The sequence below is a fragment of the Mustela lutreola genome, chromosome 15 (assembly GCF_030435805.1).
Source record: "Mustela lutreola isolate mMusLut2 chromosome 15, mMusLut2.pri, whole genome shotgun sequence".
In the NCBI taxonomy this organism is placed as follows: domain Eukaryota; kingdom Metazoa; phylum Chordata; class Mammalia; order Carnivora; family Mustelidae; genus Mustela; species Mustela lutreola.
The window spans coordinates 19,064,662-19,088,113 of record NC_081304.1 but is presented as its reverse complement, the minus strand read 5'-3'; the positions used below and the strand labels follow the sequence as shown (position 1 = coordinate 19,088,113).

At 54.5% G+C, this 23,452-nt stretch overlaps 2 protein-coding genes across 6 annotated transcripts in view; one reads left to right on the top strand and one right to left on the bottom strand.

Moving 5' to 3' along the window:
- Positions 1-2,294, top strand: part of DHX8 (DEAH-box helicase 8) — a 31,406-nt gene extending 29,112 nt beyond the window's left edge. The window contains exons 21-23 of the mRNA XM_059147960.1: positions 46-242; positions 688-867; positions 1,590-2,294. Coding sequence (XP_059003943.1) covers positions 46-242; positions 688-867; positions 1,590-1,809 — 597 coding nt within the window. The 3' untranslated portion in view covers positions 1,810-2,294. The remainder of the gene's footprint in view (positions 1-45; positions 243-687; positions 868-1,589) is intronic.
- A 3,133-nt stretch (positions 2,295-5,427) lies between these two features.
- ETV4 (ETS variant transcription factor 4) lies at positions 5,428-20,489 on the bottom strand. 5 transcript variants are annotated; one of them, XM_059147963.1, is made up of 15 exons: positions 20,343-20,489; positions 19,708-19,818; positions 19,446-19,539; positions 19,168-19,215; positions 12,007-12,060; positions 10,654-10,780; positions 10,077-10,238; positions 9,656-9,924; positions 7,584-7,658; positions 7,355-7,423; positions 7,010-7,182; positions 6,640-6,741; positions 6,217-6,327; positions 5,915-6,023; positions 5,428-5,821 (listed from the first exon to the last, which is right to left on the bottom strand). In XM_059147963.1, the coding sequence occupies exons 2-15, from the start codon at positions 19,765-19,767 to the stop codon at positions 5,604-5,606; spliced, it is 1,671 nt and encodes a 556-aa protein (XP_059003946.1). In that variant the 5' UTR covers positions 19,768-19,818; positions 20,343-20,489; the 3' UTR covers positions 5,428-5,603. The 5 variants fall into 5 exon arrangements, with proteins under 5 accessions (XP_059003946.1, XP_059003947.1, XP_059003944.1 ...); XM_059147964.1 differs by lacking the exon at positions 20,343-20,489 and adding an exon at positions 19,949-20,296 and having other exon boundaries at positions 7,599-7,658; XM_059147961.1 differs by lacking the exon at positions 20,343-20,489 and adding an exon at positions 19,949-20,294.
- Positions 20,490-23,452: the final 2,963 nt, after the last annotated feature.

The following is a 23,452-nucleotide window of genomic DNA, read 5'->3' as shown; positions in this document are numbered from 1 at the left end:
ATAGCTGTTGGATGGAAACTGATCCTCTGTCCCACTTCTTGGCAGGATAAACAAGCCCTTGCCGACCAGAAGAAAGCCAAGTTCCACCAGACCGAAGGGGACCACCTTACCCTGCTGGCTGTGTACAACTCCTGGAAGAACAACAAGTTCTCCAACCCGTGGTGCTATGAGAACTTCATCCAGGCTCGCTCTCTGCGCCGGGCCCAGGATATTCGCAAGCAGATGTTAGGCATAATGGACAGGTGACGTCTGGGGACTTGCCCCGTGTCTGTGTGGACTAACCTATCTGTTCGTGTCTCCGTGCACCTGAGAGGTTACAGGCTTCTCACATATGCCTTTTCCTCCAGCTTTTCCATCTTTGTTGTACCCCTCCCCAGGCGGGTGCAGCTGAGAATCACTTCAGAAAGTTCCTAAGAAGCTTACTTCTCAGTAATTGAAAAATGCTTTGTTTATAAGCATGTGGAACATTGTAGATTGAATCAAGTAGAATCTCTGGCTCTTCCTGCATCCATCTTGCCCACTGTAGAGCTGCCCCTTTGGTGCACTTAGGGCTGAAAGAGGGGAGCCGCCGACTCTGGAGACCCACGGTGGGTGGGGGGGGTGTTTGACCCCTTCACTAGAATATAGAACCTCTGACCGCAGAGTAGTTACGCGTCTTTATCCTCTCTTGATCTCTTCTCCTGCTAGACACAAGCTGGATGTGGTCTCCTGTGGCAAGTCCACGGTGCGAGTGCAGAAGGCCATTTGCAGTGGATTCTTCCGGAACGCTGCCAAGAAAGACCCACAGGAGGGCTACCGGACACTGATCGACCAGCAGGTGGTCTACATCCACCCTTCCAGCGCTCTCTTCAACAGACAGCCCGAATGGTAGGTGGGCGGGACCCGGGTCTGGGGGATAGTCGTGGGCAGAAAGGACCTGCAGTTCTCCTAGCACTGTGCATTTGGCTCTTTACCCAGCCCAGCACTACCTCCTCTAGCATCGCTTCCATTTCTAAAGCAGCGGAAGCCAGAGGTGGGCACAGTGTCCGGCACATTTGAGAAATAAAGTCATCGGAGTGAGAACCAAAGAGGACCTTAGAGATTGTCTAGTGGGGCAGTTTAAGCAAGTTTTTTAAAGTAGCACTTAAAAATTGGACTCTTACCCACCCTAATACCAAACTACGATAAAACCATGGATTGTCGTGCTAGGAGGGGTTAGAGATGCAGAGCCTTGCTGCTCGGCCTTCCCTGGCCCTGCAGCAGTCCCCGGGATGCTGCCTCGAGGCCCCAAAATTCTGTGGAGACAGCCAGAAAAACCACCCTACCATCCCATAGAGCAGGAAACCCAGGTCCAGAGAAGGGGTGTGCTTGGCTTCATGTCACTTACCTAGTTAGAGCCAGGACTAGAACACCTCCCGACAGCACAGCTTTCTTACAGTGAGAGGCGTGCAGCTCCTCGGTATTGGAGCGTGGCTGTCATCCTCCCGAGGGGCCCCTCAGGGGAGGTAAGGGGGTGAAAGGTAAGCTCAGCTGAGGCCCGCCGGGGACCACGGGGACTGTGGAGCGGGGCCTGCGTGGGAGGCTGCAGCCTTCTCTCTGTGCCCACTCAGGGTGGTGTACCACGAGCTGGTGCTGACCACAAAGGAGTACATGCGTGAGGTCACCACTATCGACCCCAGGTGGCTTGTGGAGTTTGCTCCAGCCTTTTTCAAGGTCTCCGACCCGACCAAGCTGAGCAAGCAGAAGAAGCAGCAGCGTCTTGAGCCCTTGTACAACCGCTATGAGGAGCCCAACGCGTGGAGAATATCCCGGGCCTTCCGCCGGCGCTGAGAGGCGAGACTGGTTCGTCTGTCTGGCCTGCAGCAGTGGCCCAGGGCTTGGACACACGTTACGGAGGATGGGCTGGTCCTGAGGATACAGCCGTCCGGTGACCGAATGTCTTCCCTGGGCCTTTTCTAAACTTGACTCTTAACTTCTTCCCTGGTGGTAAAATATGAACAGGGATTTCCGCCGGCTTTGACCAGAGCTTCCAGCCCCTGCCACGTTGAGGCACTGTGGCCAGCGGGGGCTCACTGCTGGCGTGGGAGCACAGGGCATCATCTCCACGAAGTGGGCAACTCCTCTCACTCCAGGATGGGAAAGGGAGTCGTGAGCACCTGACCCCCAGACATGGTGAGGGCCTGATGCCCTAGCTGGGACTCTGGAGGAGGGAGCCACGCAGCTCACTGTCCATGTTGCCTCGTCTTCCTGCCCCTGTCCAGCCCTTGTACTTTGGCTTAATCTCCTAGAAATATTTATTTTCTTAAGAAAACAAACGGTTTTCCGTGGGTGTTTCTTCTGGCTGGAAGGTTAGGATACTGGCCCAGGGTCAGGGTGGGGAGATGGGCGACTTTGGTGTCCATGGTGGAGAGTCCCCTGTAACCAGAGCTCTGGGCCGCTTTGGGCTAGGAGGTGACGCATCGCCCAGGCCTGCAGTCGACACCCGAGTGAGCCTGGCTCTGCCGCCTGGCCCCAGGATTAACCACATCCCCTTGCCCTGGTCTGGGTGCCCGGGTGGTCACAGCCGCAGTGCGCTGGGTATGGAACGTATCCTTTCTCCTTCGGAAACATGCAGGCGACGTCACAGATTTGATTTGATTTTGTTTTATTTATTTTTTTTTTTTAAAGATTTTATTTATTTATTTGACAGACAGAGATCACAAGCAGGCAGAGAGGCAGGCAGAGAGAGGGAAGGGGGAAGCAGGCTCCCTGCCGAGCAGAGAGCCCCACGCGGGGCTCGATCCCAGGACCCTGAGATCATGACCTGAGCCGAAGGCAGAGGCTTTTTAACCCACTGAGCCACCCAGGCGCCCCTTGATTTTGTTTTAATATTTTTTCCCTGGGGTCCTCCATGGGCTTTAACAAAGGGTTTTTCTGGTCAAACAAAACCTCTCGTCCCCCACCACAAACAAAACCCACAGAACCCCTCTCAGAGCCAGTTTATGCCGCTGTTGCTGAGTGGGTTTCTCGTAGCATTTAGTTGGGGAATAACCACTTCCCAGTGCCCCCCTCATGGTGCCTGAGGAAGCTCTCAGCTGGGAAGAACATCAGAAAGATGCTGCCAGGCTGGGTGGTGGAGCTGGTGGTGGAGCTTCTGGAAAGCGGGTCTAGGTGTGGAGCTGGTAGAAAAGCCCCTGGGGGACTGGGCCTGCACTGCCTCTCATCCCTATTCTAGTAAGTTCTGAAATGATGTGAATACTAGAACTGCTGAGTTGTATACCAGGTGCTGAGACTCTAAGACATTCTAGGATGTGAAAGAATGTAGGCTTTGGGCAACAAACTGACCACCCTGAAGACAGTTCAGAGAGAATCCAGCAGGCCAGGGCGTCTGCCGGCAGAGGTCCCTGCCCCGTCCTGAGTGCTCCTCAGGAAGCCCAGGACCAGTCATGGGCGAGGCAGGGATGGAATATGTGTTTACCTTTAAGGCCTTGTGGGGAGAGACAGGGAGGCGCCTGCAGAGGAAGCCACATGTGAAGCAGGGGCTGGGCACCCAGCTCCCTAATCCCCACTGAGTGACCAGCCCCGGAGGCATTGGCACCTAGGAGATCCTTAAGACTCTGGGGGGCATGTGGAGAGGTTTGGGATTTAAGCTGAGGTTGAGAAGGACATGTTTAAAAGGCCAAGGTAAGAGGCAGCAGGCTAGTCATCTGTGGGTTAGGTGAGCAAAAAGGACCCTAGCTCTGTGGGTGTTTGAACATCTACTCCGAGAGCTACAGTTATTTCTCTGCTCTGTCTGTATGGCTAGGGGTCTGACCTTCAGACTGTCCGTCAGAAAACAACATGGAAGCAGCATTGTTGGGCCTGCTCAGAGGGAGAAAGGGGCCAGATTGGGAAGGAGGACTTGACGGCTGCTCCCACACAATGGGGCCCTTGTTTCTCTTCTTTGAAACAATATTTCCCCAAGATTGAGTGACAGGCCAGGAGAGGTTGTGGGTTTCCTACAGGGAGCTGGAATCTTCTAGGCCATTCACCCCACCCCTGCAGGAGCCTGACTCAGGGGTTCCCTGTCCCGGTGCACGTGCCATGTGTGTGCTTGTTTATGTGGCGGACAATACCAGTGCTGATCATGTAAACTCGACTTCTCGGTCCAGAGTTCACCTTCATCCAGTCCAGAGCTTGCCTGCCTCCTCTGAGTAGTGGCCCTCCAAGTTGAGGGATTTGAACAAAGAGCTGCGAGGAGTGGCGTGTTAATAAACAATCCTGGAGGGTAGAGGTCACAGGTCTGGGGGTGGGGGGGTGGATATCATTCCTCACCCAAATCTTGGTCACTCCTTTACGCACACTCAGGACTTCAGGGTTTCCACCGACGTCTAGTTTCCCACCCAGATGGTCAGGCTTTAATGTGGAGTTAAATTATGTATTTTTAAGAAAACGTGTATTCTTTAAAGATTATATTTTAAAATGTCCTGTTCCTTGCTCTCAATTATAAAAGTTAACTTGATGTTTTCAGTTTCTAGGAAAACAATAACGTTGCTTTTCATCTGTGGGTAGTGGTTGACAAGCATCCGTTCCTTTGAGGGCTTGGGCTGGGGACCCAAGCTGCTCCAGTCTTAATAAGGGCTGAGCCTGTGTAGGCTCCAACGGCAGCAATTCTGGTTTAACTGGAGAGTGCATGTTCACCAGAGCCTGAATCTAGAACCTTCCATTCTGCCCCTCCCACCTGCACTGCTACCCCTTGTCAGGTCTCTTCCCTCCCTAGGTGTTACCACTTTCTCAGCTTTGCCTTTCCCATCTACCCATAGAAAACAGCCCCAGCATTCTGGTCTCCCCTAAATCTGGGGAAGGAGCCAGTGTTTTCTATTCCCCTCTCCCTGTAGACCCAGAAGACCCAGTGTCCTTCATCTTCACTGATGAGAACACAGAGCTCTTCCTGCACCCTCTTGCCCCGGGGGCCTTTTTTCTCTCCCCATTCTCCAGATCCTCTCCATATAAACTCTTGTCCCCAGCTTTAGCAAAAACAAACCTGGAGCCACAGCAGGAGGGTGGACACACAGCTAGGGAATAGACACAGACAGTGTGGTCATGGGAAGAGCATCATGGAAACCGCAGGCCAAACTCTGCCTGAGGAAGCCCCAGGAGGGCCTCCAAGCCAGCCCTGTCTGGCCCCTGCCTGGCTGGAACAGCCAGTGGCCTGGGGGCACCAGGCCAGATTATAAAGTACCCATCAAACATTATTTCAGGATCCTGACACAATAATCCTGGAGTGGGGATAGAACAGGGGAAAGAACAGGTATCACTGAGTCCATTTTTCAGAGGAAAAGTCAGAGATCAACTGTCTTTTCCCAAATCCATCTGGGAAGCTAAGCATCAAGGCCAGGACCCAGACTCTGGTCATCACCCCAAGGCCAAGGCTCTTTCCAACCCCAGGTCCTTCCTTCTCCCACGGCAGCAAAGTAGACATGGGACAACTAACAGGAGAAGCAGGGGCCTTTATTGGGGTCTGGCAGATGTGATGGAGGTTGGAGGTAGAGGTGGAATCCCAGGCCTGGGCCTAGGAAAAGGCAGAGAAGAGGCAAACGGCCCTAGGAGCAGGAACCCAGCCCTCCCTGCCTCCACTCTGCAGCCCCTCCCCCACCCCAGGTTCCTTACTCCAGCCTCCCCTTGCCTCTGGGAACACAGAGCACCAAGAATGGACAAGCAGGACCCTCCAGGGCCACAGCTTGGAGTGGGATGCAGAATCCAGGATTCTGTCTGCCTCTTCTGCCCACAGGGGGAAATCTGGGGAGCTCAATGCACCCCTCTCCACCAGGACAAAGTGAGAATGCTCCTTCTCTGTCCCCAGAACAGACCAAACTTTTGTTCCCTGTGTGGAGGGAGAGTAGTGTGGCTTGGGCCTCTAAGGAGGACCTGGAAAGAGGCTGAAGGTGACACCCACGGAGGAGCTTCTAGAGCCCACCTTGACACTTGCAGTGTTCTCCATTTTTCCTTCCCATCAACTCTGGTGAGCAGCTCAGAGTCTGGGCAGGGGTGACCGATGGACCAGTGGGGATCTGCTCCAAAGACATCTGTGGGTTTCAGAGTGAGGGTTTCCCCAACACCAAATTCCTCTATATGTACACAGGGAAGCCCCCACCGGCGGCAGGGCTAGTAAGAGTAGCCACCCTTGGGGCCAAAGGGCTGGGTAGGGCCAGCTAGCTCTGGGAGGTAGGCAGGGCTTTCGTCCAAGTGGGACAAAGGGACTGTGTCCTCCTCACTGACCGGCCGGTCAAACTCGGCCTTGAGGGCTGGACGCTGATTGTCCGGGAAGGCCAGAGAGAAGAGGGCCTCAGGCTCGCACACAAACTTGTACACGTAGCGCTCGCCGGCCACCTGGGGGAAGAGAGGGGCTGGGTGGACCTAGCGCTCCCTCCAGGAGGGTTAGAGACACAGCCCAGCGTGTTTCTCTCCCGTGCTGGTCCCTTCCGCAGGCCAGCTCCCCACACACTTCCTGTTCTCCAAACTTCAGGCTTTTCAGTTTCTATATGGCACTTTTCTGGGAGAGGGAAAATTGTCTGCAATTTCTTCTTTCCTCTGGTTCATTATCTGCTCTCATACACCTGTTGAGAAGTGCTCCCCTGCCCCCACCATCTTCCCGCAGCTGCTGCCCCTTCCCCTCCCATTCCTGGGCCCTTGGTCCCCCACCTTCTGCATGATGCCTTTCTCGTAGTAGTAGCGGAGCGAGCGGCTCAGTTTGTCGTAATTCATGGCCGGCCGGTTCTTCTGGATGCCCCAGAGCCTGGCAACCTGAACAAAGGACAGAGTTCTGGAATGGGGGTGCTAGCTCAGCACACAAAAAATGGTGGGGGGCAGGTCAGAAAGAGCACCTGAGATTCTCCGTACAAAATGGTAAGCTGGTCCTACAGGCTATGCAGCAGTCTGCAGACCCAGGTCTGACGAGAATTCAGCTCAGGTAAACTAACTGATGGGGGAGGCATCTGCTATGTTCCCACGTCCCAGTATCTCTAGGCCCCAAAGACACAGGGAGGAGAGGCACAGACTCTGACAGGCCCACCTCCTCAGGCTCTATGAGTTTGAATTCCATCCCCCGGCCGGTCCAGGCAATGAAGTGGGCGTTCGTCGGGTCATCCAGCAGGGCCACCAGGAACTGCCACAGCTGCAAGGCCCCCCGGCGCTGGTAGGGTGGTCCCTCTCGGAACACGCCCACCCCTTCCTGCTTGATGTCTCCTGGGGACACCGGAAGCAGGGCCCGTTAGGTTTGTGCCTTCTGGTCCCCCAAGCAACCCCTTCTCCTCTCCCCAGGGGTAATGGGATTCCTGGGTTGGGGTGGGTAGAGAGGTGGGGACACAGAGGGCACAGCGAGGACCCTGACCCTCTCATGAACAGTCACTTCTCTGACCTTCAAATTTCTCAGGGACAACGCAGACATCATCTGGGAATGGTCGCAGAGGTTTCTCATAGCCATAACCTTGGGGAGGAATTGGGGGTCATTCAGATCTAGAGGGGATTCACCGCTAAGCCCCCAGCACCGGGAGGGACTCCTGGCCAGAGGACCCTACCCGACCTCAGGACTCCCCCCCCCCCCCACCAACGTGGGGAGCTTGGCAGAGAGGAGGGGGCTGCCTTACCCATGGTCCCATCACCTGGAGAGTGCCCAGAAAAACCCTCTGTGTGAAGGTACATGGACGCACACCCCGGGACATCTGGGAGGGGAAGAAAGGAAGGGGGATGTTACAGGTGGCTGCAGGGGGAGAGGGGTGGCAATCCTGCCCACATCCAAGAACGTCTTCCTGCCAGCCTGCATTCCGGTTCTTTCCCCGGCTGCCTGCCAACCACCAAATCCCAAGGCAAGTTCACCCAGAGGGAGCGCAAGGCTTGAACCTCTCAGCTTGAAGTCTGGGCCAGAGGGCATGGGTGGCAGCAGCTGGGCCCGGCAAAGCTGTTGCACAAGGCCCAGGATTCCAGGCAACAGCTGTTTCCTGTGAGTTCAGGAGGAGGAGGGAGGGGAGGGATGAACCTCCGGGGAAAGGGTTCAGTGTCCATGCCTAAGACTCCCTTGGAATGGGCTAACCTCCGGTCAGCAGGTCAGGTTCCTAGCCCCGAGAGGGAGAGGGGTTGAGAGAAAACGTGTAACAGTGAGTGTGTGTGTGTGTGTGTAGAAAGGGAGGAAACGGAGGAGGATGGGGGCTGCGGGAAGACCCGTAGGGAGAGAGGTGGGAGGGAGTGCGAGAGCACACTAGAACTGGAACGTATCTGTGTCTGGGGAAGAGGCGGTGGGCACTGGGCCGTGTTTTTTCAGGTCTGACAGCAAAGCCTATTTGCTCCCTTTCCCTTCCATTCCTTAGGATTGAAATAGCCCTACTCCAACTGGAGGAGGCGGGTTGTGTGAAGCCACCCATTCAAGCTCCAGCCCCTTCTCGCCCTACCCCCTCCACTCCCACCTATGAATGAGATGGTGAAACCCGACACCTCCGGGAGGAGGCGGGAGGGTGGGCTCATTCATGCCTCCATTTTGTGAATGGAATTCCTGACTCCATTGAGAGGAAGCCGAAGGGGGAGGGGCAGGAGTTCAAGGGCATGTAACAAGATCTCCTCCGGTCTACATCCTTTGAAGGTCAGCAGCAAGAGCATTTCCCTCCTCCCTCCTCCACCTCACTGCCAGGCGCGGCTCAGCGTCTGCCCCACGTTGGAGGACAGGCACACCCTTGTGGTTCTCACTTGGGCAGCCTGGGGGTTTGTGGTTCATCCCCCTGCCCCTACAAGATGGCACATTAGGAAATGGGAAATCCGAAAGCTCTAGCCTGTCCTGAGCCTACTCTAACCTCAGTATTTCTTTTTCTCACACAAGCTTGCAGATAAACTCAAATTTGGGGATGGTGACAATGTAACAGAAGCCAAGGTTTTCCGGGTCTCTCCTAAAAGCCTCGGCAACAGAGGCTTTACATTCTTGCTGGCCAAGAATCTGGCTGAGTGCCCCTCACTCTTGTCAACGGTCAGGTGGAACTAGAGTTTGAAGCAACCCTACTTCGTACTGGAGGCTGGGACAGAGGGTGGAAACCACTCAGTAATCCTGCGTTCCCGCTGGGAACGCGTTTCTCTTCATTCAAATCCGTTTACACATATATTAAGATTTTATTTGTTTGTCAGAGAATGAGAGAACACAAGCAGGGGGAGCCCAATGCGGGGCTCGATGCCAGGACTCTGGGTTCATGACCTGAACTGAAGGCAGATGCTTAACCAACTGAGCCACCCAGGTGCCCCCAAATTCATTAATATGTGTGAGTTTCTGTGGGGACTGGGCTCAGTGACTCATCCTACTCATCTTTGTGTCCTGCAGCTCCACACAACTCATGGTCCCGCCCAGCACTTGGGTCTCAGTAGGTAACCCCTATAACCACTTGCTGAGAGAAAAAAGACGCAATGCCTCAACTTTCCTATTAAACCACAAGCCACCCGAGGGCAAGGAGCTGCACACCCTCATCTTTCCTCTGAGTAGAAGTTTGCTGACTGAAAAATGACAATTCTTTGGAATCTATGACAAAAAGGGAGCGTCTGGGTGGGCTGGATGTAGGAAGCGGTATCCGGGTGGGAAGGTAAAAAACTTGTAGGGAGACCTCCTGGGTTTAATGGAATCTATGCCACCTTCCCCAGCAATCCCAGCAAAACTCCTCCAGCCCCCTTCCCCAGGAGCATCTCTTACCTGAGTCGTAGGCGAAGTCCGTCTGCTCCTGTTTGATCACCACCCCCGCCCCTGGGTACCTGTGCCCATTGACTCCACCCTGGCCCACCGAGGGCTGGCCCGCCTGTTCATACAGGGGGTCGAGGTATTCCTGCTTGAAGCTCTGGGGGGGATAGGGCGGGCAGGGCTCCGACAGCTGGTGTGGGTAGGGGGCCTGGAGGGGTTCCCGGCCCCCTCCCTGGGAGGAGGTGAAGGAGTGGCAAATATCCAAGGGCTGCTGGAAGACAGAGCTGGATGTGGTTGGAAGAAGAAAGAAGATTAATTTAAGCTGTCCCTGTGTCCCCCCCACTCCTCCCAGCCCCACGCCAGGTCTCTTAGGGGCCACTGGAGAACACTCAGGGACTGAGGAAGAACCGGCCCACAGATCTGCGGGTCTCCTTACCTCTGCTCCCCGAGGTACCCGTGGCCAGGGTGGGGCTGGGAGGCGCCAGAGGATCTCAGGAAATTCCGTGGTTCTCCCCGGGGGAAGGGCTGCAGGGGTGACTGTCCGGGCGCACCGGGGGCGGGGGACTTGATAGCGATTTGTCTAGGGGGGTCATAGGCACTGGAGTTGAGGGGGAGACAGGGGTGAGGGGGCAGAGAAGCTGGGCGAGCATCTTTGAACGCTTTATCCCCAGAGGACGAGGAGCAGAGGGTGCTGGGAAAGCAATGGCCTGAGTGAACTTTTTCTCCCTTCTCCTAAATCCTGAAAATGGGTGTAATCTTGAGAATGCCTCTCCGTAGCCAGAGCAAGTGGGCTGCGTGAGCAGATGGCTTCCTCCAGTGGAAAGGCTTTGCCCTCCCATGGAAAGATGCCCTGCTGTCCCCCTCCCAACCACTCAGAGGAAATCCTGAGCCTGTGCGGCTCCCTTATAGGAGCTCAGAAATCCTTTTGTTGTTTTGTCTAACTTGCATCCCACTGTTGCCCAACTGCTCCCTCCTCTCCCCTCCCCCCTTCCCTGGGCCGCACTGGGGCTCACCTGGAATAAAGGCACTGCTCGCCATGGTGGTAGGGGAGTGGCAGCTTCCTGCCGCAGGACAGGGCCGGCTCTGTGCGGGGACTCTGGGGTTCCTTCTTGATCCTGGTGGTGGGGCTGTGGAAAGCTACTGCAGGAGGGGGAGCAGGCAGAGCGAGGCCAGAGTGGGTCACAGAGGAGGCAAGGGGAGCTCCTGACACCTTCTGCTTTTTGACACCTTCTGGTCTTTGCAGACCAGCCGGGTGATTCCCTGGGGCTCCATTTTCAGAGACTCTCGGTCAGACACTTTTAAGGGCAGTTTGGCTATTTACACTATGTCTGGTTTTATACGTCGGGCTAATGTCCAATCCTAACTGAAGAGACCGTCTAAAATTCAACACTTAATGCAACCCCAAACCCCCAAAAACACCTTTGGAGGCGTGAGCACCTCCAACCTAGGGCCTGTGGTTTTCCTGCATGCCCTGGAAAATTCCAAGGGAGAGACATGTTTTCTTCTTTGGTGCTATAAAGGATCTTTCTTTCTCTGGCGCGGGTTGGATATGCGCCCGCTTGCATGTCAGCTGACTACCATTAAGCACATGCTCCTAATTATCTGTGAAGAACATTGGTCTTTCCTGTGGCCCCTTGCTGGGTCCGAAAACTCCAGCCACCGGACTGAGCGGCGGAGCTGGTTCTGAGCAAGCGTGAGGTCCTGTCCTACTGTGCTGAGTCCAACGCCAGTGATGGACTGTTCGGTTATGGGCTGTTTCCCATTATTTGTGCCCTAGTTCATTTCAACGACGAAGACGCTTGAGAACGGGGTATGTGACATTAAAGTAGGGTTTCTCAACAGTGCACTGAGAACCTTTGGGACAGATAATTTTTCTTGGGGGGGGGCTGTCCTGAGCATTATAGGGTGTTTGCAGCATCTCTCGTCTCTACCCCCTAAAAGCCTGTTGCACCCCGCCCTCAGTCGCAACCACCAAAAATGTCTACAGACGTTGCCACACGGTCTCCTGCGGGGCAAGATTGCTCCCGCACCCCCAAGTTGCACAAAAGTGACTTAAAAGGGTAGAACTGGGCCCTGCTCAACTGGTCCAAACCCCTCATTTCAGAAATCAGGAAATGGGGGAGCAAGGGGAGGAATGTCCACGCGGAGGGCACACAGCAAGGATGGTGCAAACCCTGATTTGAACCAAGGTCTCCAGTTCCCAGTTACTGCCTAGGTCTTGGCATCCAAATCCAAGAATGGGGAGCCCTGTTCTTCCCGTTTTCTTTAGGAGAGAACAAGTTGATCTTTTGTGATTCTCTATCCCTGTGACTCATTTCCTGCCCTCCCCCACTCCCTAGTCCCTCAATCCAGGGCCCTCCACTCACAGTTTTCTGAATGGAAATCAGGAACAAACTGCTCATCACTGTCGGGTACCTGGGCTGCAGAGAGAGGTCAGAGATGAGTCTGGGTGGGCCCCTCCCCCACGGCAGCCCCCCAGAGACACCATTAAGGCAGCCTTGCAGATTAGTACTGGCCCGAAGGGGGAAAACAGCCTTCCTAGGACTGAAAGCAGCCCCACCCCAGGTCCTAGTGCCCTCCATGTCTGGGCTCCACTAAGACCCTGGAGGCAACGCTGTAAGTTCCCAGAACCTGTCTGAGCAGATTCCAGAGTCTTTTCCTAGAGGCTTTGTCTTTATTCCCTCCATTTTTTGGAAGTGAAGGCAGCCCTGCCCCGCAGAGTTCACAAAGCTCCCGCTCTCAGCTCTCAGCAGAGTCACATCTGGGGTGTCTAGGCATTACACGGACATCCTACGAAACCTAGAATAACCTGCTGGAGATTCTGAATCGGGCTGGGCCCAGGAACCGGCGTTTTACACAACCTCCTGGGTGAACTCTGGAAGTGGAGAACTTGGGAAAGAAGGGATGGAGAAAAGGGGGTGGCTCAGGAGAGGTGAATAGGACAGTGGGAGAGGAAAGTGGCTGGGGACATGGGCAGATCACCGTGCCTCATGTCTTCAGCGTTTAGCTAGGAGAAAGGGCAAGGTCTGAGAAACATTACCAGGGTGCCAGTGTGGGCAGAGCTGGGTTTGGGGCTGAGGCAGCCATAGGACCTTCGGACTTTGATTTCTAGTTCTTACCCTGATTCTCCAACTCCTTCAGGTGGGCATACACACTCCTGACCTCAGAATCTTTGGCCCCTCTCTCCAGAATAGATCAAAGTAGGAAGGGGAAGGGTAGACACCAAGAAGGACTTCCTGAGAGTCCAGGAAGAGAGTGGCTTGAAGGTGAGGGGTGGAAGACAAGGGGAACACTCTTAGAGCGGACAGCGATGGAGAAACTGATGGCCAAAACAACCAGAGTTGAGAAAGGCCGGTAAGGATGAAGGACGCCATGCCTAGCTCTACCCAAACACACCCCAGCCTCTACGGCTTCCCCCATCAGCAGAGGGTCCAGTTTCTTCCTGGGATTTCAGCCAGAGCCTCTGTTGGAACTCCTTCCTTCCCTGCTCACCTCCTTCAGCAGGTGGTGCTCCACAGAGCTTTCTGCAAGGGGTCTACTCCCTTCTCTCCTTGCTCGAACCCCAACCTCTTCCTCTTGGTCAGCCACTGAGGCCCCCACATTGTCTGACCAGGTCACATCTCCTACTTGCCTCTCCAGAGCTCATCATTCCTCCTCCCCAGACCTTTGTCTGCCTGGGTTTTTTTTGTTTTGTTTTGTTTTCTGGCCACTGAAGTCTTAGCTCACTTTGTCACTTCCTCAGACAACTCTAGCCACCCACACCAAAGCAGTCCCTCTCGGCTGCTATCTTTGCCCTAGCGTGTACCGCACCGCTACCTGGATGCCTCTTCCTAACCCATTTATGCATCTTCTTCTTTCTTTTAAAAATGATTTTATTTATTTATTTGACAGAGAGACAGCAAGAGAAGGACTACAAGCAGGGGGAGTAGGAGAGGGAGAAGCAGGTGTCCCAGGACCCTGGTATCATGACCTGAGCTGAAGGCAGAGGTTTAATGACCGAGCCACCCAGGCGCCCTATTTACACATCTTCTTGTTTATTTTTGCCCGAGCATATACTGCTACCTACGCATCTTCTTCATTTACTTACATTTATGTGTTTCTTGTCTACCTTCTCTGCATGAAAGTTAAGCTCCCTGAGGGCAGGGGCTTTATCTTCCCAGCACAGGGAAAACAGGTCTGGCTAAGAATAGCTGCTTTATTTGTTGGCTACGAGAATAAACATACAATGACCACAGTGACCCCTACAATGACCACAATGACCCGGTCCTCAGGCAGGTGGGTGTCCTCTCTGCACACCTGGGAGCAGGAGTGGAAGGGATCCTAACCAACCAGCTCTTCAAACATACAATGACCACAGTGACCCCTACAATGACCACAATGACCCGGTCCTCAGGCAGGTGGGTGTCCTCTCTGCACACCTGGGAGCAGGAGTGGAAGGGATCCTAACCAACCAGCTCTTCCCTCTCCCTGGGGGCTTCCCTGTCCCCCCCCCCCACGGTAATTGTAGGGGCAGGTCCTCCCTCCAGAGAAATCACATCTCACAAGAGATACATTGGGCTGTGATCAGTTGCTTGGCAGGAACTCTTCCTCAACTTGCTTTGACTATCAGAAGGGCCAAGAGCTTTAAAATACACATTTAGGGGCGCCTGGGTGGTTCAGTGGGTTAAGCCTCTGCCTTCGGCTCAGGTCATGATTCCAGGGTCCTGGGATCAAGCCCCACATCTGGCTCTCTGCTCAGCAGGGAGCCTGCTTCCCTTCCTCTCTCTCTGCCTGCCTCTCTGCCTACTTGTGATCTCTGTCTGTCAAATAAATAAATAAAATCTTTTAAAAAATAAAATAAAATACACATTTAGAGAGAGTAGACTTCTTGACAGAGGGATGGGACTGAGGGGTTTAAGAATCAGAAGCCACTAGCAGCTAAAGAAGAACTCGAGAAAAACCAGCAGAAAACTAATCTAAAGTGATGGAATGAATGAGCAGGACACGAAGTCCCCGGGCAAAAACAGGCAGCGTGTTTTCTGTTCAGGAGCACAGCTGAGGCACAAAGGCAACCATCCCCAAACGGACCCAAATCCAGAATCCCCAAGATACCGTTAAAAATACACATTCCTGGGGTGCCTGGCTGGCTCTCAGACCATAGATACAGCATATGTGACTCTTGATCTCAGGGTGATGAGTTCGAGCATCAAAGTTACTTAAAAAGAACGCAGGCTTTCGCAGTCCCCACCTCTGCAGAGCCTCAGTCCATAAGCATGGGTTGGGCTCCAGGCCGAGGTATTCTTAACAAGTATCCCCAGTGGCCCTTCAGAATAGGCAGGTTTGGGAAACACTCTCGGGGCACAAGGGCCAAGCTCATCCCTGATGTGCCCTCTGGTCCAGCCACAGTCAATACCCCTAAAGCTGGCAGGATGAACAACATTTCTATCCCTGCGACCTAGACAAGGAGGGTCCCGAGGGCAGGGGAGGTGGAGAACATGGGGGAGGCTGACGCATTCCGGGCCCCCTTTGGGGCTTCATTAACTGCCGGTTTCCACTGAGGTAATGGGCTGGGGGCATCTCCTGCTGGCGTCACAGGCCAGTCATCGGCTACAGAGCCCTAGGGGTCATCTTACCTTTCCTCCTACCTCACACCTGAAGGTCTGACCTGAACCCCCACACCTCCAGTGGTCCCAGGGGAGGCTACCCCCGGCACACAGACCATACCCCATAAGAGGCGCCATCTTCTTTCCAGGGCCAGGAGAAGGCAGTTAAGACAAAACCGGGCTGTGGTGTGAATCCCAGTCTCTGCTTGGCCCCTCCCCAGAATACTGGCTTCTCAAACCAAAGGGACAGGATAGGGCCTGGCTCAGAGACTGCCAACAAGAACAGAAACAGGAACAGTGACACTGAGCCCCGAGTTCCTGGAGAGCAGGAGAATTTCTAATTACCATGTTCCATCTTAAGAACACGCCACTCTACTTATTTGTGGACTTTGGCTGCCAAGCTTGTGTGCCAGGGGCTGCCCCCCAACTCCATCCGGGCATGAAGGTGGAGTTTATCTGCCTAGGGACATGGTATGTGATGAAGGAGGAGATGAGAAAAGTGCCACGCCAGCATCGTGCCAGAGAGGAATTTTAGGGAAAGTCCCTCCAACAGGGGGTGGTCAGTAGAAGAGAAGGGGCTTGGGAGCCTCCCAAGTTGGGCTCCGAGAGAATTGGGAGGTTAAAGCAGCCAAGCAGTTAACTCCCGCCCCCCGGGTTGGCCATCTACCTACACCCTCTGTGCCCCATCACCTTTTCCCCTTCCTGGGGTCCGATCCCAGGGTGAAGGGGCCTCTTGAGGAGTGCCAGTGGAGGCAGGGGAGACATTCTCTGGAGTTTCTGCTCCATTGTGTCACCACTAGCCTTGTCTCTCACCCTAACCCTGCCCCACCCGGGCAGCCTCTTGTACTGGAAGGAACCAGTTCTCTATCTATGGAGGGACATTTGTCCCCAAGAGCCTTCTGGAAGGGGAGGAGACAGAAAGATGTAGAAGGAGGCATTGTAGCTAGGAGAAACTGGGGGAGGGGATTAACCCCATCTCGTCCCACAGACACACCGAGGCACCAGCATGCATACACACGGATTCACACATTCTACTTCCTTTTTATTACATGGCAGCACACGGGTAAAACGTATCCTCCATGCACAACCTTCACACACTGGCTTTCTTTCTGGACTTGCAAATGTGATGGTTAGTGGGGGAACCAAAGGGCAAAGGGACTGAAGACCATAGAGGAATATTTGAGAGCAGTAAACCTTTTGAAAAGGGGAGCACAGACCCACCCCTTTAAGAATCCCGTAAAACCTATGGACCTTCTCTTCCTAGAAAAATCCACATTCCTTTGTGCATGGTGCACCCCTAACAATTTTGCACACGATATCGGAGGGCGTAAGGACCTCTGCAACATACCGAGAGGCTCTGTGAATCCAGACTCTCCATTATAGACCCCAGCCTCATACAAAGGACATACGTGGCCCAGACTCAATGTTCCTTGCTACCAATTACACCCAAATCATTGTCCCTGAGAGCTCCCGAGGGCTCCCAACAAGCCCAGAAAGAAACCTTCGATCAGAAGCAGCACATTTTTGACCCTAGCCAGACACATCCCGAGCCCAGCCTGCCTGAGCCCGGGTCTCCCTACAGCAGACTGATTCTTTCTGTAGCAACTCAACAGATCCCAGGCACCCGAAACAGACAACCCCCCACCGCGACACACACACTATCTAGAAAAACCTAAAATTCAAAGATGTCTAAGCTGTCTCTACAGAGCCCCACTTATACCCATAAATAAGCCCAGACATCAGACTGACCCACAACCCCATCCTTGCAGACCTAACCTGGCATCCCCCAAATTCTTCACAGCCCCACCCACACTACAAGGAGCCACTGCTTCTCTCCAAATTGGGCCTTTAAAAAAAAAAAAAAAAAAAATCAAACTTGCGGTGGGGAGGTTGGGTTCCAGCCCCCATTCCTCCTGATGTACCTACCCCACCACTGGCAAGTTTCCAAAGAAGCTAGTCCCCTCCCTACCACCCCAAAGCTCCCTCTGGGCTGTTGGGGTCACTGACCTGGTGGGAAGAGGCAGGAGAGGAGGCTGGGGTGCTGCTGGGATGGTGCAGGGGGACAGGGCCCCGGCAGCTGCATCTGTCTCCGCAGAGAGAATGAGAAGGAGCGAGTGGGCTCAGCATCCCCCTCTCAGGCCTGGCCATCCATCGCCAGCTGGGAACCTGAGCTGCTCCCTCAGAAGGAAGGAGAGGGAACCAAGGAGATCCCCACCCCCACCTCCCCACCCACTGGATTTAAATGTACAGGGACTCCCAGCACACACTCACACTGACACAAGCGGATAGACACCCGTACTGTCTCCAGACCCCCACCGCCTAGGGGTGGGGCTTCCAAGGTTGAGAGAGCATTTTTTCCTCCCCTTCCCGTTCTAGACCCAGGCACAAATGGACCAGCTGCTGCCAAAATGCCAACCTCTGAGCCTACCCCCTATAACACAGCCCTGGGAGCTGCCCGCTGAGGGGAGCAGAGGGACCCTCCGCTGACAGGCGAAAAGGCTGGCAAGCCAGACAGAAATCGGGCGTTGGGAAAGGAAGTCTTGGAGAGACCGTGGAAACTGACACCCCTGCGTTCTTCAGCTCCAGCCCAGCTCCGGAACCTCGAGAGGAGGATGGGCAGACTGGGCATATGTTCTGCCCAGAACTCAGAGCTGGGCACACAGGGCTTACAGAGTCTGGGCAGATGTGATCGTTCCCTCCCCAGGAACCCCAGATCCCTCCAGCACCCATACAGCCCTTCAGTCACGGATTCCAGGATTCCACAAAGTGTCTCGAGTGTTTGCTATATGCTAAATAGCCGTTTTGCTAATACACATATTTTGGGGGATACCACAGTAGTCAAGGCAGACAGTTTCACTCCAAGGATCTCAGGGGTTTTTCCCTTCTACCTCAAGCTTTTAAAGATGGTTCAGAGGAGCTGGGCATGGGCTTAAAAAAAAAAAAAAATCACCTAAGATACCCGGGTGAAGGGAAGGGGAAATTCTGAAGAAAAGCCCTTAGTAAGGGATTCCTAGTGTGTGGTTTCTTGATTTTCAGAATGTTCAAATAAAGGGACCTTAAGATGGGGGTATTAACCCTTCCCTCTCAGACTGTCTAAACACCATAAGCCTTCTACCTACCACCTCCCAGCGACACCCTGAGGCCCCACCAAAACGCACTGAGAGATCCAACCAGAAGAGCCTGAGAACACAGCTCCCAACCCAGAGGAGGCCCAGCTCCTGACCCCACACCAGCCGGCTGGAAGTTAACCCACCAGCAAACACCCTAGCCAAAGTAGGGGGAATTTGCCTGGGGCAGAAGTATTCCGGAGAGAAGGAGGAGGGAGGGTCGATTGCCATCAGAATTACAATCAGGGCTATTTGGGGGAGAAGCCCTGGGCCCTCTCTGCCAAAGTGCTGAAAAAATAATTATTTAAACTTCTGTTGTGTTTTTGGCTCAGAAGGAAATTGTTTAGCACTGGGGGGGTTGGGAAGAAGCGAAACCAAAGGGGTGAAAAAATCAATGTTTTGGCAACTCCTGAAGACAGGTTACAAATTAATTGCTCTTTCCCCGCATCCTCCAGTCCCTTACTCTGCACCCCCCTCAACACACAAACACAACACACACCTCGGCCGGGAGGTTGCTGCCAAACAAACTTTGCAAATGAAAATTTCTACCAGGAAAACGGGCCTGGGGCCAAGTTCCATTCAAATAAGCAAATACCCCACACAATGGTCTGATTCATCCCCAGGCCTAGTTACACAAGCCTGGCTCAGGGCAGAGAAAATAAATATCAATATAAGTGTCCACACTGGGCGCTGGGGAGAGCTAGGAGTAAGGGGACTGGGGGCGGGGGGTGTCTTTGGAGAGTTCCTTGAGGCTGGGAGAGAGGAGAAGTGGGGTTGGAATACCAGGAGTAGAGAGCATCCCCCACCCCATAATAGAAAAGGTCACAAAACTACTCACCTTCAGCGAGCCACGTCTCTTGGAAGTGGCTGAGATCCTGGAAGAGATCTGCGGAGTGAATAATGGAATTGGAGGTGAGGTGGGGGCGACGGTAAGACCGAGGGAGCCCTAACGATCCGGGTGGTGACCCCCCCCCCCACCGCCTTGGTGTTAGGGGCTCAAGAATGATCAGAGTCCCTTGGAGTGGAATCTTTTGGAGAACAGGGAGGTGGCTCCAGGATCGGCCCTCGGGGTGTGGGAGGTGAGGAGGGTCACGGTTTGACTCTCCGGCTCTTTACCTTCGGAGTCGGGGGGCGGCAGGGAGCCCGGGTCCATGAGCTTCCCCTGCGGGACCATCAGCGCTTCGCGCAAGCTCCCATTTCCGGGCGATTTCTTAGAGGAAGGGAGGGAATGCCCCCGAGTCACCCTGAGGCCGCCGGGTCTGGGGTCCCGGGGTGACACAGGGGCGGGGCTGTGCTGGACCCCGTGGGGGCAGCGGGGAAGGGGCCGTGGGGCGGGGTGCAGGGCGGGGGCGAGCGTGGAGGCCGGCGCGCCGCTCACGCTGCAGAAGGTGTAGGGCACTTGCTGGTCCAAGTATCCGCCTTTCATCCTCCGCTCCATCCGGCCGCTCCCTCTGGCCGCACTGCCTGGGCCCCGCGCGGGGGCAGAGACCTGGGGGGGGGGGGCGGGCTGCGTTAGCACACCGTCCAGGGAAGGCAGCGGGGTGGGGGTGGGTAAGAAGGGCAGCAGGGAGGGGCAGTCCCGAGGCTCTGGGTCCGACAACAAAACTTCTCCGACTCACTCTGGCGATGGGAAGGTTTCCGCCTGCTGAGCTGAGCGCCGCCACCACTCCCCTCCCGCCAAAGGAGGTCCCACCTGCTCCTGGGAGCCGGGCTCGCCGTTTCGGCTGCTTTCTGCAGCCCTGCTCTGCCCAAGCTCGGTTACATAAGACGTGTGTGTGTGTGTGTGTGTGTGTGTGTGTGTGTGTGCGCGCTCGTGCGCGGAGGAGCGGGCGAGGCGCGCACAGTTCGCACGCCCACAACTCCCGCGCCCCCTCCAACCCGGACTCCCAGCGCCTCCCACCCCCCCCCTCCGCCCTAGGATCTGCGGAGGCGGCGGTTAGAGAGTGCAGAGTGTGTTGGAGGCGAGGCGAGGAGTCGCAGAGGCTCTCTCTCCCTCCCCCTCCCGCGCCTCACCTGAGGCCGGGGCGTCGGAGCTGGAGCCGCCGGGGGTCGCGAGCTTGCCCCGGGGCCGCACCGAGGGCCGCGGGGCTAGGCCGGAGCAAGGCGGCCCCGGCCCCGGGTCCCCCGCGAACCCGCTTGTTTTCCGGGCGCCGCCGACAGTTGTGAGCCCGGGGGAGCCGTTGATTGGTGCATTTCCTCCGCCTCAGCCTCGGCTCTCTTACCCGCCCCCCCGCCCCAACCCCTTTCCCTTTGTTTCATTGACTTTTGTGAATGAAACCCCAGGGCCGGGCACGCCCGCCAATCCGGAGACTCGCCCGGCAGAGCCGTGGGGGGCGGAGTTTCCCAGACGCGGGGGCCAATCAGAACGTAGGGGGTGGCTCCCGGCTTCATTCACGGCTCGGGCTCCCATTCATAAAAAAATAAACTCCTCAGCGGCCGGAGTTCATTCATAAAGAGCTGAGAGAAAAGGAGCGAAGCTGAGAACCCGACGGCTTCATGGCTGGGCTCCGCGGTGTCCCTGGGTGTGAGGCTCGGCGAGCTCCTCGGGCTGACCCGACTGGCGCCTGCACACGTCTCTGCATCTGCGTGTACGTGGGAGTGTGAACATGTCTCTGTGTGCGCCCTGCGGGGAGGCGAGCGGACTTGTGCCCAGAGGAACAATAATAACTAGCGTTTATGAAGCGCTCCGCTTCCACGTGCTCATTTCATTCCCATAACCTGGCGAAGTGATTCTATTGTTTCCATTTTACAGAGATTGAGAATGAAAGCTTAGTAAGGGGTGGTGACTTGGCTGCCCTTACTCAGGCAGCTGGGTTTACAGCTCCCAATCTCCCACCTTCTTCTGTGCAGCCCTTTGAGGCCACAGTTAAATGAATTAAGGCTTTGTGACAACAACTGGTACACAGTAGGCCCTCAACAAATGTAAGTTAGCACGGAATCCAGGCTTTTCTTCCAGGGTCCGCTCAGCAGAGCTGTTCTGTGACCCACTTTCTGTTGATTGCAGCAGAAACCAGAGCCGCCCCCCCCCCCCCATGGACCTCTGAAAGTGCAGTTCCCTCTCAGCCATCTTTCCTCTTAATCCTGAGAGCAAACACAGGGTTTTAGGGAGAAAAGCCCTAAGGCATTTGATGACCTGGGAGGTAGGATTGGTTTCAGTGTAGCCAAAAAGCTGGTCATAGTCTCTAGTCGCTCAATCATTCAGCAATTAGTTGGATAAACATTTTTTGTGTGTGTGCCAGACAAAGTGCTGGGTGCCAGGCAGAAAGCTGTGACCAAGACAGACCCCTTCAATAAGAGCTGGGCTGTTTAGGCCGTAGCCTTGGGGGGCACACAGGACATGAAGTCCCCCAGGCCCTCTTTCTGAGACAATCTCTGCGTCTACAGTCCATACACTCCCTTGAAGAGAGCCCGATTTTGCCCCCTGCCTACTTGCGATACACACTAGAGAGTAGCTGAACTGCAGGCCAGTTGGGGCTGCTTTCAAAATTCATCTAACCTGGGGCACCAGGCTGGCTCGGTCTTTAGAGCACGAGACTCTTGATCTCGGGGTTGTAAATTTGGACCCCATGTTGGCTGGAGAATTTATGTAATAAACCACAAAATTTGTCCAATCTAACACCTTCACTTTACAACAAGGCAGTGGCATTTCAGAGAAGGAAATGATACTGGTAAGCTCTTTAGGCTGCTCAGTGTTAGAACTGGGACTTGAACACCAAACCTCTAGTATCTAGGGCTATCTATTTTACTTAGTGTTCATTCCAGGAGATCATCGTGGACACATGAAAATAAACTTCTCTCTCTTCTCTGAGGAACTATTCTTTGAGGTTCATGTCTATTGGCTCTCTCCTCCAGGAAGCCTTCCAGGTAACCAGAGTCAGTTTCTTAACGACCCCACACAACATTCTCACCTGTATCTCTGTTGTCAATGTCTTCCATTCTGCCTCATGATCATCCCGAAGTATGGTGAGCTCTCTAGGTCCTGAGGAGGTCTCTTTTGTCTCTTAAAATTTTCCCCCAGCTGTTTCATGCTTAGGAGAGTCCCTTGAAATACTAGTTCAGTGAATATGTGCAATAAAGACCAAATTAATCGAGCTTAGCAGGAAGCTTGCCCAAAGCAGGAGAGACAAGCCCCAGCAAATCCCAGCTTTGGGCTGGATGGGCTGGATGGAACCAGTTCAGGGAGGAGCTTGTGTCTCAGGGCCAAAAGAAGTCGGGGAGGAGGACAGAGGATTCTTCTAGGAAAGCAGCTCCAAAGTAGTAGTCTCCATGACAATGAAAAAGATTCCAGTGGGTCCCAGAGGGGGCGCTCGAGGTGGGGGCCCTCGGTGGTTCTGAGCCTTTGCATTTCTCTGGAAGTCCCCAGCTCTCCTGAGAGTAAGTGTTTCCTTTCTACTCCCCATCCGGGGTCCCAGCTGAGAGCCACCCCCTCCTCCGGCTCTTCCTCCGGCTCTGGCTCAGCAGGCTGGCTGAGTGAGGCAAAATGCCATTCGCTGCTATTGCCCCTACTGTCACCTGGCCTCAGATTCAACACCCAGACTCCGAACAGCTACATCTCCAGGGGGAACAGTCGAGCCTTTTCCAGGGCTTGGGATAGCTGGGGGAAAGGAAGGAATAGAGGTTTCTGTTGGAAATCACTTCATGACAAGCAACATTTACTGCTCATGTCCAGTGTTCAATTTCTGGTGATCCTGTAAGGGGTCTTTTCCACTTTACAAATGGGGAAACTGAGGCCTTGCAAACACACATCCATTCCAAGGGTCCACTCAACAGGCTGAGAGCACCCCAAGCTGACTTTTTGTCACAGGGACTATACATTGAGGGAACACACGACAGGTTGGCTGGGGGACTCTCCCAAGCTAGGACGTGGACATGTGAACTTCTCCAGATTAAGGATGTTCGAAGTCCCCTCTTGGACACCTGGCTTCACGGATGAAGCCCAACATAACCCTGGTATACCCACCCCCCAAAACACCTTGGAAAGAGGTCGCCTGGGTAAAAGCTTCTTTGTAGTATATTGGGGCTGGACTCTGACCTGTTTCCCAGGAGCCTAAGTTACAAAGTGTCCATGTGGGTTTTAGATATGCAAATATTCGTATAAAAGCAGCCTGGGGCTTGCTCAGAGG